This window comes from Pongo pygmaeus, chromosome 17 (assembly GCF_028885625.2).
Source record: "Pongo pygmaeus isolate AG05252 chromosome 17, NHGRI_mPonPyg2-v2.0_pri, whole genome shotgun sequence".
Lineage (NCBI taxonomy): Eukaryota > Metazoa > Chordata > Mammalia > Primates > Hominidae > Pongo > Pongo pygmaeus.
This window is the reverse complement of record NC_072390.2, coordinates 85,246,658-85,262,482: the sequence shown is the minus strand read 5'-3', so window position 1 is coordinate 85,262,482 and position 15,825 is coordinate 85,246,658. Positions and strand designations below refer to the sequence as shown.

Sequence of the window (15,825 nt, the reverse complement as noted above, 5' to 3'; positions counted from 1 at the left end):
GCGTCCTTTGCAGGCCTTTTTTTCCCCCTCACTTTATTACCTTATTTTTTCGAGTTGATCAGAATTAGGTTTGAATTACTAATTCTTCTTATCAGTGAAACATGGCATTCCCAGTATGAAAAAGCAAGTTTCATTGGGCAGTTATTAGAGTCAGTGTTTTTCCCCTTGGTATTTTTTTGGTACTTTTTCTGAATTTGTTATTTTTCTCTTATGATATTTGTCACTTCTAGTTATTTTAGTTACTTGTCCACATGTTTTTTCCGCTATAAGCTCATGTTCTTGAAGGCAGATACCCAGTTTGTTTCAACTTTGCATTTTCCAAAGCATTTCAAACAGTGTCTCATAAAATAGCATCCTCACAAGACATCTGTTAAGTACATATCTATGATGAACAGTGGTATTGTGTATTTTAAAGCGCCAGAAACCATGATTATTGTCTTTTCATTATAGGTTTTTACAAGTGCTTCCTGCTTGCACTGAAGATGAGAAACTGCTGATAGATATCGTACATTTTTTAAATAAATTAATAAAAGAACAAAGAAAAAATTCTTCATTAGAACTTCTAAACTGGATTCTCGAATTACTTCTTAGACATGTAAGTGGTGTTAAGGAATTTGGATTTTTAAGTTTGGGAAATAACTTATTTGTAGAAATCATTAACGTTTTATTATGGAAAAGGATAATTTTATATCGTCTATGTTTGGTAAAGTAGTCTTCATGTAATGAATGGCTCATAACAACATGGCTTTCCTGATACGATTGTGAATGTGTTTATTAAAATTCTGTACAGTGAATGGGACCTACCGTCTTGTGTTTAATAAAACCTGTTCTGCATGTGAACTTTCTGCTGCAACTGTATTTTTAAGTGGGGATTTCAGTTCAGGTGGCAGGGGACAGGGTGGATGTCCAGATAGGCATGTTAAGAGTTAGCTAACAAAGCCAGATGGAGGCAAGAGGGGGTATAGTGATGGTGCAGTTATAAAGAATGAATAAAGTGCGCTCAGGCCTTAAATAACGGTTACTGGAGTATTTACCCTTCTAGCCCCTACTACTCTCAGATTTTTAGCTCTTCTAAAAATTCTAAATTTTTTTTTTTTTGTTTGAGACGGTGTCTCGCCCTGTCACCCAGGCTGGAATGCAATAGTGTGATCTCGGCTCACTGCAACCTCTGCCTCCCAGGTTCAAATGATTCTCCTGCCTCAGCCTCCTGAGTAGCTGGGATTACAGGTGCCTGCCACCACGCCCAGCTAATTTTTGTATTTTTAGTAGAGACAGGGTTTCACCATGTTGGCCAGGCTTGTCTTGAACTCCGGACCTCAGGTGATCCGCCCACCTTGGCCTCTCAAAGTGCTGGGATTACAGACGTGAGCCACCGCTCCCGGCTCTAAAATTTTTCTAAATAGCTATTCTAAAAATTCTGGCTATTCAGATTTCTTATTCTAAGAAGTGTGTGAAGAACCCAAGAAGCCAGTTTCCTGTTGTTGGTCTATCTGTCTCTTTATGTATTTATTTGCAAATACCGTATGAATTTACTCAATTTAGCTAAGATAAAGCTTTACACAAATAAGAAGAAAAACAAAACAAAACTAGAAAAGAGGACCTAAACTGATATAGGACATAGTGGATCTTATAAGGCAAATATGTTTCATTATATATTAATACATTTGCGAAACTTAGAGATAATTTTATGTAAAAATATGAATTCCTGTGTTGTTAGAAATGCTAACTGATATGAATGTTTGTGTGTATATAAAACTTATTTAGATGTTTATTATTGTCTTAGGCTGTTTTCTGTTGTTTTTAACATAATATCAGAAACTGGGTAATTTATAAAAAAACAAAATTTATTTCTTACAGTTATGGAGTCTAGGAAGTCCAGGTTTAAGAGGGCATATCTGGTGAGAGCCTTCTTGCTAGTGGGGACTCTCTGAAGAGTCCCAAGGTGATGCAGGGTATATATGGTGAGGGGGCTGAGCATGCTAATGTGCTATCTCAGGTTTTTCTCTTACAAAGCCATCAGTTCCCCTTCCATGATAACCCATTAATCCACTATCCATGAATGGATTAGTCTATTCATGAGGGTAGGGCCTTCATGATCTAGTCACCTCCAAAGGCCCCACCTCTCAATACTGTTACTTTGAGGATTAAATTTCAACATGAATTTTGGAGGGAACGTTCAAACCGTAGTAATTATCTTTTCCTTTATTGTGGATTGGTGAAAGTAGGGACTGTTTTGTTCATTATTGCATACCCAGCATTTACTATAGTGCCTTGCACATAGTGAGCTCTCAATAAACATTTATTAACTCAGTAATAAGCTATGTAGTTAATTACAAGAAGCACACAAAACCTTAATTTTATAACTTGTTAAGATTTAACAAAAATGGAAACCATGTATTACTTTCAAGGTTACTTATATATTCAAATGTATTTATAGACTGAATTTCTAGAATTGTAATTGCTGAGTCAAATTGTAGAGGTGCGTGTGTGCTGAGGTTTTTGTGGTTTTGTAAATAGATAACTTATTTTGAATTAAATGGAGATTTTTTCATATTCGGTCGTTTCATTAATTGTATCTTGATGTCCTTGCTGGTTCTCTGCCACAATTGGGTTGTTAGTCTCCTTTCATTTCTTCTTTCTTGTCCTTTTTCTTTTCCTTCCTTCGCTTCTCCCTTCCCTTTCTCCTTCGCTTTTTCCTTCCATTTTCCTCTCCCCTCCCTTCCCCTTTCCTTGGAGCATGATTTCATTCTGGTACCTGCAACTTGGACATTAGTGTAGAGATCTTTCACCTTTTGATTAAATTTATTCCTAAATATCTTAATTTTTTTGGTAGCTATTTTAAATGAGGTTTTTTTTGGGGGGGGGCGGTTAGTGTATAGAAATGCTACTGATTTTTTATATGTTGATTTTGTATCCTGCAACTTTATTGAATTCATTTTTAAGATCAAAGTTTTTTGGTGGAGTCTAGGTTTTTCTAGATTTAAGATTATATCATCAGCATAGAGGGACAACTTAACTTGCCTTTTTTCTAATGTGGATGCCTTTTATTTCTTTCTATATACTAATTGCTCTGGCTAGGATTTCCGGTACCATATTGAATAGACATGGTGAGAGTAGACATCCTTGTCTTGTTCCTGATCTTAGAGAAAAAGCTTTAAACTTTTCACCATTGAGTATGATGTTAGCTGTGGGTTTTTCATATATGGCCTTTATTGTGTTGGGATTCCTTTTCTACTTAATGTATTGAGAGTTTTTATTATGAAAGGATGTTGAATTTTGTCAAATGCTTTTTCTGCATCTGTTGGTATAATCATGTGGTTTTTGTTCTTAATTCTGTTAATTTGGCATATCACATTTACACATTTGTGTATGTTGAACCATCCTTGCATCCCTGGAATGAATTCCACTTGATTATAGTGAATGATCTTTTTATTGTGCTCTTGGTTTCAGTTTGCCAGTATTTGGTAAAGGATTTTTATATCTGTGTTTATCACGGATATTAGCCTGTAATTTTCTTTTCTTGTAGTTCCCTTGTCTGGCTTTGGTATCAGTGTAATGCTGCCGTCATAAAATGAGTTTGGAAGCGTTCCTTCTTCATTTGTTTTTAGAAGTACAGAGATTAGTATTAATTCTTCTTTAAATGTTTGGTGGAATTCAGCAGTGAAGCCATCAATCAGGTCTCGGGCTTGTCTTTGGTGAAAGACTTTGCATTACTGATTTAATCTCCTTATTATTGGTCTGTTCAGATTTTTTGTTTCTTCATGATTCAATCTTGGTAGCTCTATGTGTCTAGAATTTTTTCCACTTGGTTGTCCAATTTGTTGACATGAAATTGTTCATAATAGTCTCTTACGATTCCTTGTGTTTCTGTGGTATCTGTTGTAATGTCTTCCCTTTTGCTTCTCATTTTATTTGTCTTCTTTTTTTTATTAGTCTAGCTAAAGGTTTGTCAATTTTGTTCATCTTTTCAAAATCTCAGTTCTTGATTCTGTTGCTCTTTTCTATTGTTTTTCCAGTTTCTATTTCATTTGTATCTGCCCTTATCTTCATTGTTTTCTTACCTTTTACTAAGTTTTGGCTTCATTTATGCTTCTTTTTCTAGCTCCTTGAGGTTGTTTACTTGATATCTTTCTTTTTGACATAGATGTTTATTGTTATGTATGTCCTTCTTAGACCTGCTTTTGCAGTATCCCATAAGTTTTGGTTGGTTTTGTGTCCATTTTTGTTTGTCTCATGACATTTTAAAATTTCCCTTTTAGCTTTTTCTTTGACCCACTGATTGTTCAGGAGCATGTTGCTTAATTTTTATGTATATGTGAATACTCCAGAATTCCTTCTTTTGTTGACTTCTAGTTTTTTATCATTATGGTCAGAAATGATATTAGATATGATTTCAGTCTTGTTATATTTGTTAAGACTTGTAACACCATACATTTACTGTTAATTCTATAGTGTGTCATAAGTGTTTATGTATATTTTATAATTTATTCATATTTATGAAATTAAAATTAAATTCCTACAGGACTCTAGATGATTGTATTATAATTTTAATGCAGTTTTTGAAAAGGATTTTTGGTACAGTTACATTTACTTATTTGGTTTTGTCTGGTATTAAACCTTTCTTCGGAAAGCTTCTACTTTATCTCATATATTATCACAAGTGTTATAAATAATAATACTTTTAAGAGTGCACACAAGTGAACTTAAGTATTCACTATCAGTTGGGTTTACTCGCTAAATATTATGCTACAAGATAAATAAATATATGTTATATAACTACCAATGTTTAGGATAAAGGGAACCTGGAAATAGAAAATCAAGTAACTTTTTAAAGTTTATCCTTTGAAGTGAGTAAAATAAGTGAGAAATGATTTAAGAAGTTCAGTAAAATAACATTTCCAAGTAAATATCTTTGAATGTATGGACATACATGAAGAGATATACAAAAGTTGTGGTTGCAAAAACAAAATTAGGCAGATATGAACGCCTGATTAGTCAGAAGAATGCTAAGAGCAGTGAAAAGAAAAATCAGCTAACTTCCTGAGGGAAGATTTAGAAACTTTCTCTTCTGAAATTTTTTTCCATGTGTTTTATCAAGACATTCATTTATTACAAACATATGGTAATTCTTAGGCAATTTAGGAGTTTATTGCACCTCTGATCTGTTTTTAATATGATATTTTGTTTATAGTAACCTAGAAGTGCTGAATTTGAATACCTTTCTTTTTAGAATGCATTTTTTTTTGATAGAAGTTCACAAATGTGGGGCTGTTAGTTTTTTTCTTCTTTTGGTGAAGCTCAGCAGAACTACACAGCATATATATTTTCCTTGGCTGACTTTCCTGTAACAGGCTCAATGTGCCCTCAGACTTTATTGAGGGTCTTGCAATTACTTTTGGCATAGCTTGCTGATGGATGTAAAGTTGGATATGATGAGTGGTAACTGTGTGTGTAAACAAAATGAGCCATCATTATAGAAATGGTTGCCCTTTAGAGGTCAACAGTGACAAAATAATGGCCGAAGTAGTTGGTTTAAAATTAGGATTGAATCCTAACGTCTAAAGACAAAAACTTCAGATATGATTAAGCACTTGACATCTGTAGGCATCAGTAGAGACATCTTATTCTACTCTGTTGTACTTGAGAAATGGTAATTCACCCTATATTTTACAACTGGTATTGCTGAGGTTCACTGAATTTCAGTGTTAACATGTAAATCAAAGGTAAAAAGAGAAAAAAAACCTCAGTAATCTTCAAGTGGAAACAAGTTATTAATAGCATGAGATTCTTTGGGAGAATCTTAATTTTTAGGTGTACACATACTGTTTCGGTATATTCATGTATTAATAGTAGCTTCTACTTAATTTTTATCAGCATATCAGAATTAATAATTCCTGATAATGAAATTGTTTTACAAGATGGAGTTTGCGTCTTGGTATAAACAGTTTGTTCATTTTGTCAGTAGTTTTGGGAGTCAGAAGGCATGTGAATGTGAGTCAGCTTTTGGATATTTAGGGCTCAGAACATTATAGAAAATATATTTATTTTTATGATTTACTAAATGTGTATCTCGATTATTTTATTCATGTATGAAACATAAAAGTTGCAGTTATGTCTTATTCAGTTTTAATTTATCCAAAGACATATATTGCTTAAGATAAAAGAAAAACTTGGGAAAAAACTATTTAGATGTTAAAACACTGTAAAATAAGAGCAAAATGTCACTACTAGTTTCCAAAAGCTCTCAGTTATAGTATTTATAATTGTATATATCTCTATATACTATAAGCAATTTAGAGGTTTCTTTACATATTTTCATTTCTTTTCCCTAAAGAGAATGCAATTAATTTTGAGTTGAGCTCTTTAGGTGAAGGATTTTATAAGAACGATAGTTACATTTTGATTGTATCTCTTTTTGTGTGTTTTTACATGCACTAGTGATGTGACACTGTGCTGAGGATGGAATATTAACTAGCTTTGGAGTAAGATGCTTCTTGCTCTGCCCTTGTCTGTCTAAGACTTAGACAATTATTTAACCTCTTTATAAATCTATGTTCCCATCTGTAAAACAGGAATGAAAATGCAAATCTTCTAGTTTATTCAAAAAGGCAAATGAAATCTTACTTTTTTTTTTAGCACAGTGCCTGAGGCATCATAGATGATTAATAAATATCCCATATATCTATTAATGCTTCTGATTGTAACATTTTCTTTTGTCAATATTATTAGAAATAATCCTTTTATATTCCTCTATGTATTTTTTTTTTAGTTGGGAAAAAAGGAGAAACTTTAGAAAGAACTAATATTTGTTTACTAGCCTATCAAGTTGGCAAAGATTATTGCAGTAATAATCCACATAGCACTGTCTTGGGTGCTGTGGGTCTTTTCACATCCTGTGTAATTGTATGTATTGGTACATTTTTTACAGGGACAATTTGGCAATATATATCAAAAAATTAAAACTACTATAATATTTTGATTTAGTAATTTTATTGCAGATTTCATACATAAGATAAAATCCAACTTGAGTACACTGTGTGTTGCAGCTTAGTGAAATTATGCATCATTGATTATCCAGGAGTTAGTGTGGTAAATCCTTATTGTTGAAAAACAATCAGATATTAAACTAATGTTTTTGCAGAAATATTGTTAATAACAGGAAGTCGGAAAAAATGGTTACAGTAGTGTTTTTTTCACTTGATACAGGTTTGTGAGAAGTGTACAGTTTTAATTCTGTTTATATTCTCAGAAACAAAAAGGAGAGTGTTATATATCAATATATAACAGTGGCAATTTCTGTGTGGCATGATTATGTGTGGTTTTGTTTTTCTCGTCCTTTTTTTCTATTTGATATGATAAATATGTTTTTCTTTTGTTGAGAACATGTTAAACATCTTTTGAATTTAGAACATCTCTACTAATGCAGTAAAGGCCCACACCTACTAGTTAGGTAATATAGCTCTTACTAGAACTTGGTTAGCAACAAAACCCTTTATAGGAAACAATATGTAGTTCAATTAGTAAATATATTTTTTACAAATTTCATTTTTTAGAGTGCAAACCCACTGTTAGACCTCTTGGTTCTGACAGAGTCACAGGAACGAGAAGAAACAGATGATATTCGGACTGCTGTCAGGCAACAGCTTCAGAAAGAACTGATTGCTCTTTTTGATACCTTGCTGCTCAATTTCATGGAAGTTACTGACAGGTACCATTTGTAACATTGCAGGTTTAGGTGCATTTATATAGAACCTAAGTTTTCTTTGATTTTCAAAGTTTTACTTTGTACTTCTTTCAAATTAAGAAATACCTCTTTCAAATACTTAAGTAATAATCAGTTATAGCGTTCTGTTTGTTTTTGTTTCAGTTTAATCTGTTACAGCCTGATTGTACCTGCTTGGTCTCTTTCACTACACACATGCACACGTGCACTCACATATGCACACACACAGTGTTTTGTTCTCTAGGGTTTAATTCCTGGTTCTCTCTTAATTATCTACAAATCTACTTGAGCAGTCATACCTATGCCTATGACTTTATGATTATCTTTACACTGATGACTTTCAAATACATATCTCTGGTTATGAATTCTGTTTTTTAAAAATAAAAATATTAAGATGAAAGTCACTATTTTAACCATTTTAAAATGTACATTTGAATGGTTTTAGTATATCCACAATGTTTGCAACTGTCACCACTACCTAATTCCAGAACTTTATCATCACCCCCAAGAGAAGCCTTGTATCCATGAAAAAGTCCCTCCCTATTCACACATTCCTTTAGGCCCTGGCAGCCACTAGTCTTCTTTCTATGTCTGTGGATTTGCCTATTCTGGATATATCACATAAATGAAATCAAACAATAATGTGACCTTTTGCATCTAGCTTCTTCACTTAGCTTCATGTTTCCAAGGTCCTTGCATGCTGTAGCAAACATCACTACTTATTTCTATGACTGAATAATATTCTACTTATAGATATGCCATATTTTCTTTATCCATTCATTCATTGGTGGACATTTCAGCTGTTTCTACCTTTTGGCTATTATGAATAGTGTTGCTGTAAACACTCATATACAAATTTTTGTGTGGACATGTATTTCAGTTCTCTTGAGTATATAATTAGGAGTGGAATTGCTGGTTCATATGGTAACTGTAATGGTAACTCTATGTTTGACTTTTCAAGGAAATGCCAAGCTGTTTTCCACAGCAGCTATACCATTTTACATTCCCACCAGCAATGTATGAGTGTTTCATTTTCTTCATATCCTCACCAACACTTGTTATTATAGCATCCTAATGGGTGTAGACTGGTATCATATTGGTTTTTATTTGCATTTCCCCAATGAAAGATAATTTTGAGCATCTTCTCATGTTCTTACGGCTATTTGTGTATCTTCTTTGGAGAAATACCTATTCAACATCTTTGAGGATTTAGTATCAGTGTGCATCAGGGATATTGGCCTGAAATTTTCCTTTTTTGTTTTGTTTTGTTTTTTGCTTTAAATGTGTCCCAGACATTCTGGTACATTGTGTCTTTGTTCTCATTGATTTCAAAGAACATCTTTATTTCTGCCTTCATTTCGTTATTTACTCAGTAGTCATTCAGGAGCAGGTTGTTCAGTTTCCATGTAGTTGTGTGGTTTGGAGTGAGTTTCTTAATCCTGAGTTCTAGTTTGATTGCACTGTGGTTTGAAAGACTGTTTGTTATGATTTGCGTTCTTTTGCATTTGCTGAGGAGTGTTTTACTTCCAATTATGTGGTCAATTTTAGAATAAGTGCGATGAGGTGCTAAGAAGAATGTATATTCTGTTGATTTGGGGTGAAGAGTTCTGTAGATGCCTATTAGGTCAACTTGGTCAAGAGCTGAGTTCAAGTCCTGAATATCCTTGTTAATTTTCTGTCTTGTTGATCTGTCTAATATTGGCAGTGGGGTGTTAAAATCTCCCACTGTTATTGTGTGGGAGTCTAAGTCTCTTTGTAGGTCTCTAAGAACTTGCTTTATGAATCTGGGTGCTCCTGTATTGGGTGCATATATATTTAGGATAGTTACCTCTTCTTGCTGTATTGATCCCTTTATCATTATGTAGTGCCCTTCTTTTTCTCTTTTGATCTTTGTTGGTTTTAAGTCTTTTGTATCAGAGATTAGGATGGTAACTCTTGCTTTTTTTTTTTTTTGCTTTCCATCTGCTTGGAAAATCATCCTCCATCCCTTTATTTTGAGCCTATGTGTGTTTTTGCATGTGAGATGGGTCTCCTGAATATAGCACACTGATGGGTCTTGACTCTTTATCCAATTTGCCAGTCTGTGTCTTTTAATTGGGGCATTTAGCCCATTTACATTTAAGGTTAATATTGTTATGAGTGAATTTGATCCTGTCATTATGATGCTAGCTGGTGGTTTTGCCCATTAGTTGATGCAGTTTCTTCATAGCGTCGATGTTCTTTACAATTTGGTATGCTTTAGCAGTGGCTGGTACTGGTTGTTCCTTTCATATTTAGTGCTTCCTTCAAGAGCTCTTGTAAGGCAGGCCTGGTGGTGACAAAATCTCTCAGCGTTTGTTTGTCTGTAAAAGATTTTATTTCTCCTTTGCTTATGAAGCTTAGTTTGGCTGGATATGAAATTCTGGCTTGAAAATTGTTTTCTTTAGGAAGGTTGAATATTGGGCCCCACTCTCTTCTGGCTTGTAGGTTTCTGCCGAGAGATCCACTGTTAGTCTGATGGGCTTCCCTTTGTGGGTAACCCGACCTTTCTCTCTGGCTGCCCTTAACATTTTTTCCTTCATTTAATCTTTGGTAAATCTGATGATTATGTGTCTTGATGATTATGTGTTCTTGAGGAGTATCTTTGTAGTGGTCTCTATTTCCTGAATTGGAATGTTGGTCTGTCTTGCTAGATTGGGGAAGTTCTCCTGGAAAATATCCTGCAGAGTGTTTTCCAACTTGGTTCCATTCGCCCTGTCACTTTCAGGTACACCAATCAAACATAGATTTGGTCTTTTCACATAGTCCCATATTTATTGGAGGCTTTGTTTGTTCCTTTTTATTCTTTTTTCTCTAATCTTGTCTTCACGTTTTATTTCATTAATTTGATCTTCAATCACTGATATCCTTTCTTGGTGACCTTCGGATGGGGTCTTTGAGTGGACATGCTGTTCCTTTCTGTTTGTTAGTTTTCCTTCTGACAGGCCCATGTGCTGCCGGTCTGCTGGAGTTTGCTAGAGGTCCACTCTTGACCCTGTTTGCCTAGGTAGGTATCGCCAGCGGAGGCTGCAGAACAACAAATATTGCTGCCTGATCTTTGCTCTGGAAGCTTCGTTCCAGAGGGGCACCTGCCAGATGCCAGCCAGAGCTCTCCTGTATCAGGTGTCTGTTGGCCCCTACTGGGAGGTGTCTCCCAGTCAGGATACACGGGGGTCAGGGACCCACTTGAGGAGGCAGTCTGACCCTTAGCAGAGCTTGATCAGTGTGCTGGGAGGTCCGCTGCTCTCTTCAGAGTCGTCAGGCAGGGATGTTTAAATCTGATGAAGTTGCGCCCACAGCCTCCCCTTTCTCCAGGTGCTCTGTCCCAGGGAGATGGGGGTTTTATCTATAAGTCCCTGTCTGGGGCTGCTGCCATTTTTTCAGAGATGCCCTGCCCAGACAAGGGAAATGTGGCAATCTGGCCATGGCAGCCTTGTTGAGCTGCAGTGGGCTCTGCCCAGTTCGAACTTCTCAGTGGCTTAGTTTACACTGTGAGTGTAAAACTACCTACTCAAGCCTTGGCAATGGCGGATGCCCCTCCCCTCACCAAGCTCTAGCATCCCAGGTCGATCTCAGACTGCTGCTGTGCTGGCAACCAGAATTTCAAGCCAGTGAATCTTAGTTTGCTGGGCTCCGTGGGAGTGGGACCTGCTGAGCCAGACCACTTGGCTCCCTGGCTTCAGCACCCCTTTCCAGCAGAGTGAACGCTTCTGTCTCGCTGCTGCTCCAGGCACCACTGGGGTATGGGAAAAAAGAACTCCTGCAGCTCGTTTGGTGTCTGCCCAAATGGCCGCCCAGTTTTGTGCTTGAAACCCAGGGCTCTGGTAGGGTAGGCAACTGAGGGAATCTCCTGGTTTGTAGGTTGCGAAAACCGTGGGACAAGCGCAGGATCTGTGTGGGAGTTCCTCAGGCTCAGTCTGTCATGGCTTCCCTTGGGTGGTGGAGAAAATTCCCCGACCCCTTGTGCTTCCCAGGTGAGGCGACGCTCCACCCTGCTTCGGCTTGCCCTCCGTGCACTGCACCCACTGTCCAACCAGTCCCAATGAGAGGAACCGGGTACCTTAGTTGGAAATGCAGAAATCACCTGCCTTCTGCGTCGATCTTGCCGGGAGCTGCAGACCGGAGCTGTTCCTATTTGACCATCTTGCCAGCAATCCCCCCAACCTTTTTTTTAAAAAAAAAAAAAAGAGATGGGGGTCTGACTTTGTCGCCCAGGCTAGAGTGCAGTGACACATTTTTAGTTCACTGTGACCTCAAGCTCCTGGGCTTGAGATCCTCCTGCCTCAGCCTCCGGAGTAGCTGGGACTATAGCTGTGCACCACCACACCTGGCTAATTTTTTCTATTTTAATTTTATTTTATTTCATTTTTTTAGAAATGAGGTCTCACTGTGTCGTGTTGCCCAAGCTGGCCGCAAGCAATCCTCCCACCTCAGGCTCCCAAGGCACTGGGATTATAGGGGTGAGCCACAGCCCCTGGCCCAGTGTAATTGTTACTTGTATTTTATATGACATTCTCTAGTTGGTATTTTATGCTTTCCTTGAAAAGTCTCATTTTGATAGAGACTATTTTCTACCATTTTGTCTAGTTCATTTTTTTCTATTACTATGAGTTTAAGTAACCTTTTATAGCCAGTAAGATAGCCCATTAAGCCCATTATACTTTCTTGGTGGTTGATTTTCCCTCTTTTGCATTCATAGGAAATGCTCGGAACTTCTTTACGTTTTTCAAACGCAGCTGGCTCTGAAACTGCTCCAGTGTCTGAAAGTGACGGATGCACCTCATTTCTATGGCCTGCCATCCCTTGAGCGGACCTTACGAGGGATGGCTAACCTCACTGCGTTTCCGGGATGGAGCTCACACTCTCCTCTCACAAAGCCTCTAGATATCTGTGTGAAGTACTTGTCAGGTCTCCTTGAGGTAAGTAAAAATAGCAGCCCCACCCCCCCACATGGTAGTTATTTACTATTAGTTGCTTTTACTTTATGCCAGGCCACAAGTGCATTATATGTTACTCTATTCAATGTAGAATATTATACATTATTTATATAAGTCATAATAGTGAAATGTTTTAGTGATTTTTATTAATAGTTAAGTAAGGAAGGTCACTTTTGTAAATACCCTCATTTTCAAAAAAAAAAAAAATGGAAACTTTTGATACTCAAAGGAAGTGTTCACTAGAGCATTTCAGATTTTGGATTTTTGGATTAGGAATGCTCAACCAGTAAGTATATGATACAGATATTTCAAAATCCAAAGAACTCCAAAATTCAAACACTTCTGGTCCCAAGCATTTTGTATATGGCATACTCAGTCTGTACAATGTTAAAGGATATTTGTTTTTTCTTTTTCTTCCAGTTTGTGCAGTTTAGATGCTACTGCTATGAACATTCTTATCTTTTGGTGAAAATGAGCATCTTTTTTGAAATTTTATTTTCTGTTATTGAAATATGTAAATATAGCCAATTTTTATACATTGACCATGTATCCAGCAATTCTTATTTCCAGTATCAAAACAAAAGCCTTTAATTTTTCACCCTTCAGTATGCTGTTTATAGTTTTTTTTTTTGTCAATTAAGAAAAATCACGTTAAGGAAGTTTTCTTTTGTCCTGTTTTGCTAGGAGCTTTGTTTTTTAATTCATAATTGTATATTGCTTTTTTCTGTATCTTTTAAGATAATCACATGATTTTTCTCTTATATTCCATTACTGATTGATTTTAAAACATTAAACAACCTTGCATTTCTCGAAACATTTCAGTTAGGTTGTGATGTATTACTCCTTTTATATATTAGTGGATTTCGTTTCTCAATTTTTTAGAATTCTGATGTTTTTAGAATTATTCTGCCTATTTCCTCATGTAAAAAAGTTTTCTGAATTTTGCATCTTTTTTCTCTTAAAGAATTTGTCAGGTTTTTAATAATCAAAGTCATTCCATTCTTATGACTAAAATGGGAGAATGTGAGATTGTAAGAACGTGACTTTTTCAACCATTTTAAATCTTTTCCTTTATATAATTTTCTTTTTTGGAATAGCTGATTTGCATTAGTGTGATTTTGTTCTCTAGTGTTAGGTAGAATTTGATCGTGAAACAATCTTGGCTTGCAGTTTTCTTTTTGGGAAGACTGTAAATTGTGAAATGAAATGACTTTTTTTTTTTTTGAGACAGAGTCTTGCTCTGTTGCCCAGGCTGGAGTGCAATGGCGTGATCTCAGCTCACTGCAACCTCTGCCTCTCGGGTTCAAGTGGTTCTCCTGCCTCAGCCTCCCACGTAGCTGGGATTACAGGTGCCTGCCACCACGCACAGCTAATTTTTGTATTTTTAGTAGGGACAGGGTTTCACCAGGTTGGCCAGGCTGGTGTCGAACTCCTGATCTCAGGTGATCCACACCCGTCTTGGCCTCCCAAAGTGCTGGGATTACAGGTGTGAGCCACTGCGCTTGGCCTGAAATGACTTTAAATAGATCTAAAATCGTTCCGTTTCTTTTTATGTGTGTCAACCATAGTAGGTTATGTTTTTGTAGAACTTAAAAACTTTTTATCTAATTTTTAAAATTTGTTACTATGAAGGTATTCATCAAATCATCTTACACTTTTAATGTCTGCTGAATCTGTAGTGAGATCCCCTTTCATTGCAGACATTAATTATTCCTTTCTCAATTTTTCTTGGTTTATCTTCATAATAGAATGAACCTTTGGCTTTGTTGAGCCTCTCTTTAACGTTTTTCTCCTGTTTTATTTCTGCCAGTATTTATTATCTCCTTCTACTTTTAGTTTAGTTTACAGCTCTTTTTCTAACATTTTAAGGTAGAGGCTTACGTCTTGATTTTTTTTAAAGTCTTTCTCAAATGTGCGTTTTTAGCTCTAATCCTCTAAGCATGGCCTTATGCCATGTTTTTATCATCATTTAGGTCAAAATATTTCTATTGTGATATAATAAATATGACAATGATATGGTTGTACATAGTTATATGAGAACAGCCTCATCACAGTGGCCTGACAATTTTGCATATCTGCCCTTGGGCTTCATAGACAAGGCTTAACTACAGCCAGTCTAAATCTTGGCAGGATTTCCTGTGATCCTTCTGGAACATGAGAATATGAAAGGCTTATGAGCAGCTGACTGTACAAGACTGATTCTCATTTACTTCACTGTCTATTAGGAAGTCAGTTAGGAGCCCGTTTCTTATTGGTTCCTAGGTTCCGATGAGCACTGGGCTTTCTGCCTTGCTCTCCTTGGGGCATAGCTACAGCTTATAAAACTGCTTTACTGCAACATGGCGTGGGCTTCTCAGCAACAGATGTCCTGCATCTTTGTTGTAGTCATCTGGCCCCTTTGTTTCAATGTCATCCTGTGCAAGGGATACTAGTAGCTGGCACCTTTGACTATTCTTGCTTTTGCTGTGCATGTAGGTGATAAACTGTCTGAATCCAAAAATTACTCATTGTTTTCTTACTGGACAAATCTGTCAGCCTTGTTTTGATTGCTAACTGTGTTCGGACCTCAAGAATGACTCTTGTAGAAAGCAATGTAGGGTCAGATTTTGAAAGATAAGTAAATTGGTAGTGATAGCAATAGACATTGTAGACATGGAATTTTCTGATAAAATTGTATCTATAACCTCCTGTTTTCTTTCTTGCTGTGGGTGACTTCTTGCCATCATATAATCTCTACCTACTGCCAGATTATTTTTCAGAAACATAAATTTTTCAATCCAAACCTCTTTTTTTTCCCAAGAGCATAAGACTCAATAATTTTGCATTTAGAGATTTGCCTCCATTGTAGTTTTTTCCCACGTCTCTGAATTTTCAGTTATATCTGGCTGTTTTTCCAAAATAAAAATGCACTTTAAAAAGACTGCTTCTTTCACATAGCTTCCTCTCTTTTAGGGATGGCAATATCTACAAAAAATTTAAGATCTAACTTATTTATTTACCTTCATTTAGTAAACCTTTTCTTATTCTTCCAAAGTTGGATACTTACCTAATACTGTTTGGCCTTTCCTGTAGGTTATATACCTGTAACAATTTATATATGTGGCTATTACTTAATACATTATATTTTTATTTATTTTACTTTATTTC

At 36.1% G+C, this 15,825-nt stretch overlaps 1 protein-coding gene across 4 annotated transcripts in view; it reads left to right on the top strand.

The window, feature by feature from the left end:
- The window catches only part of RTTN (rotatin), a 204,872-nt gene that overhangs the window by 83,959 nt on the left and 105,088 nt on the right, over positions 1 to 15,825 (top strand). For all 4 annotated transcript variants that reach the window (XR_010124196.1, XM_054460788.2, XM_063653821.1 and 1 more), the window contains 3 exons: positions 451 to 595; positions 7,554 to 7,708; positions 12,441 to 12,660. Coding sequence is in view for 3 of the 4 variants with exons in the window: in XM_054460788.2 (XP_054316763.1) it covers positions 451 to 595; positions 7,554 to 7,708; positions 12,441 to 12,660 (520 nt within the window). In the remaining variant the exon portion in view is untranslated. The remainder of the gene's footprint in view (positions 1 to 450; positions 596 to 7,553; positions 7,709 to 12,440; positions 12,661 to 15,825) is intronic.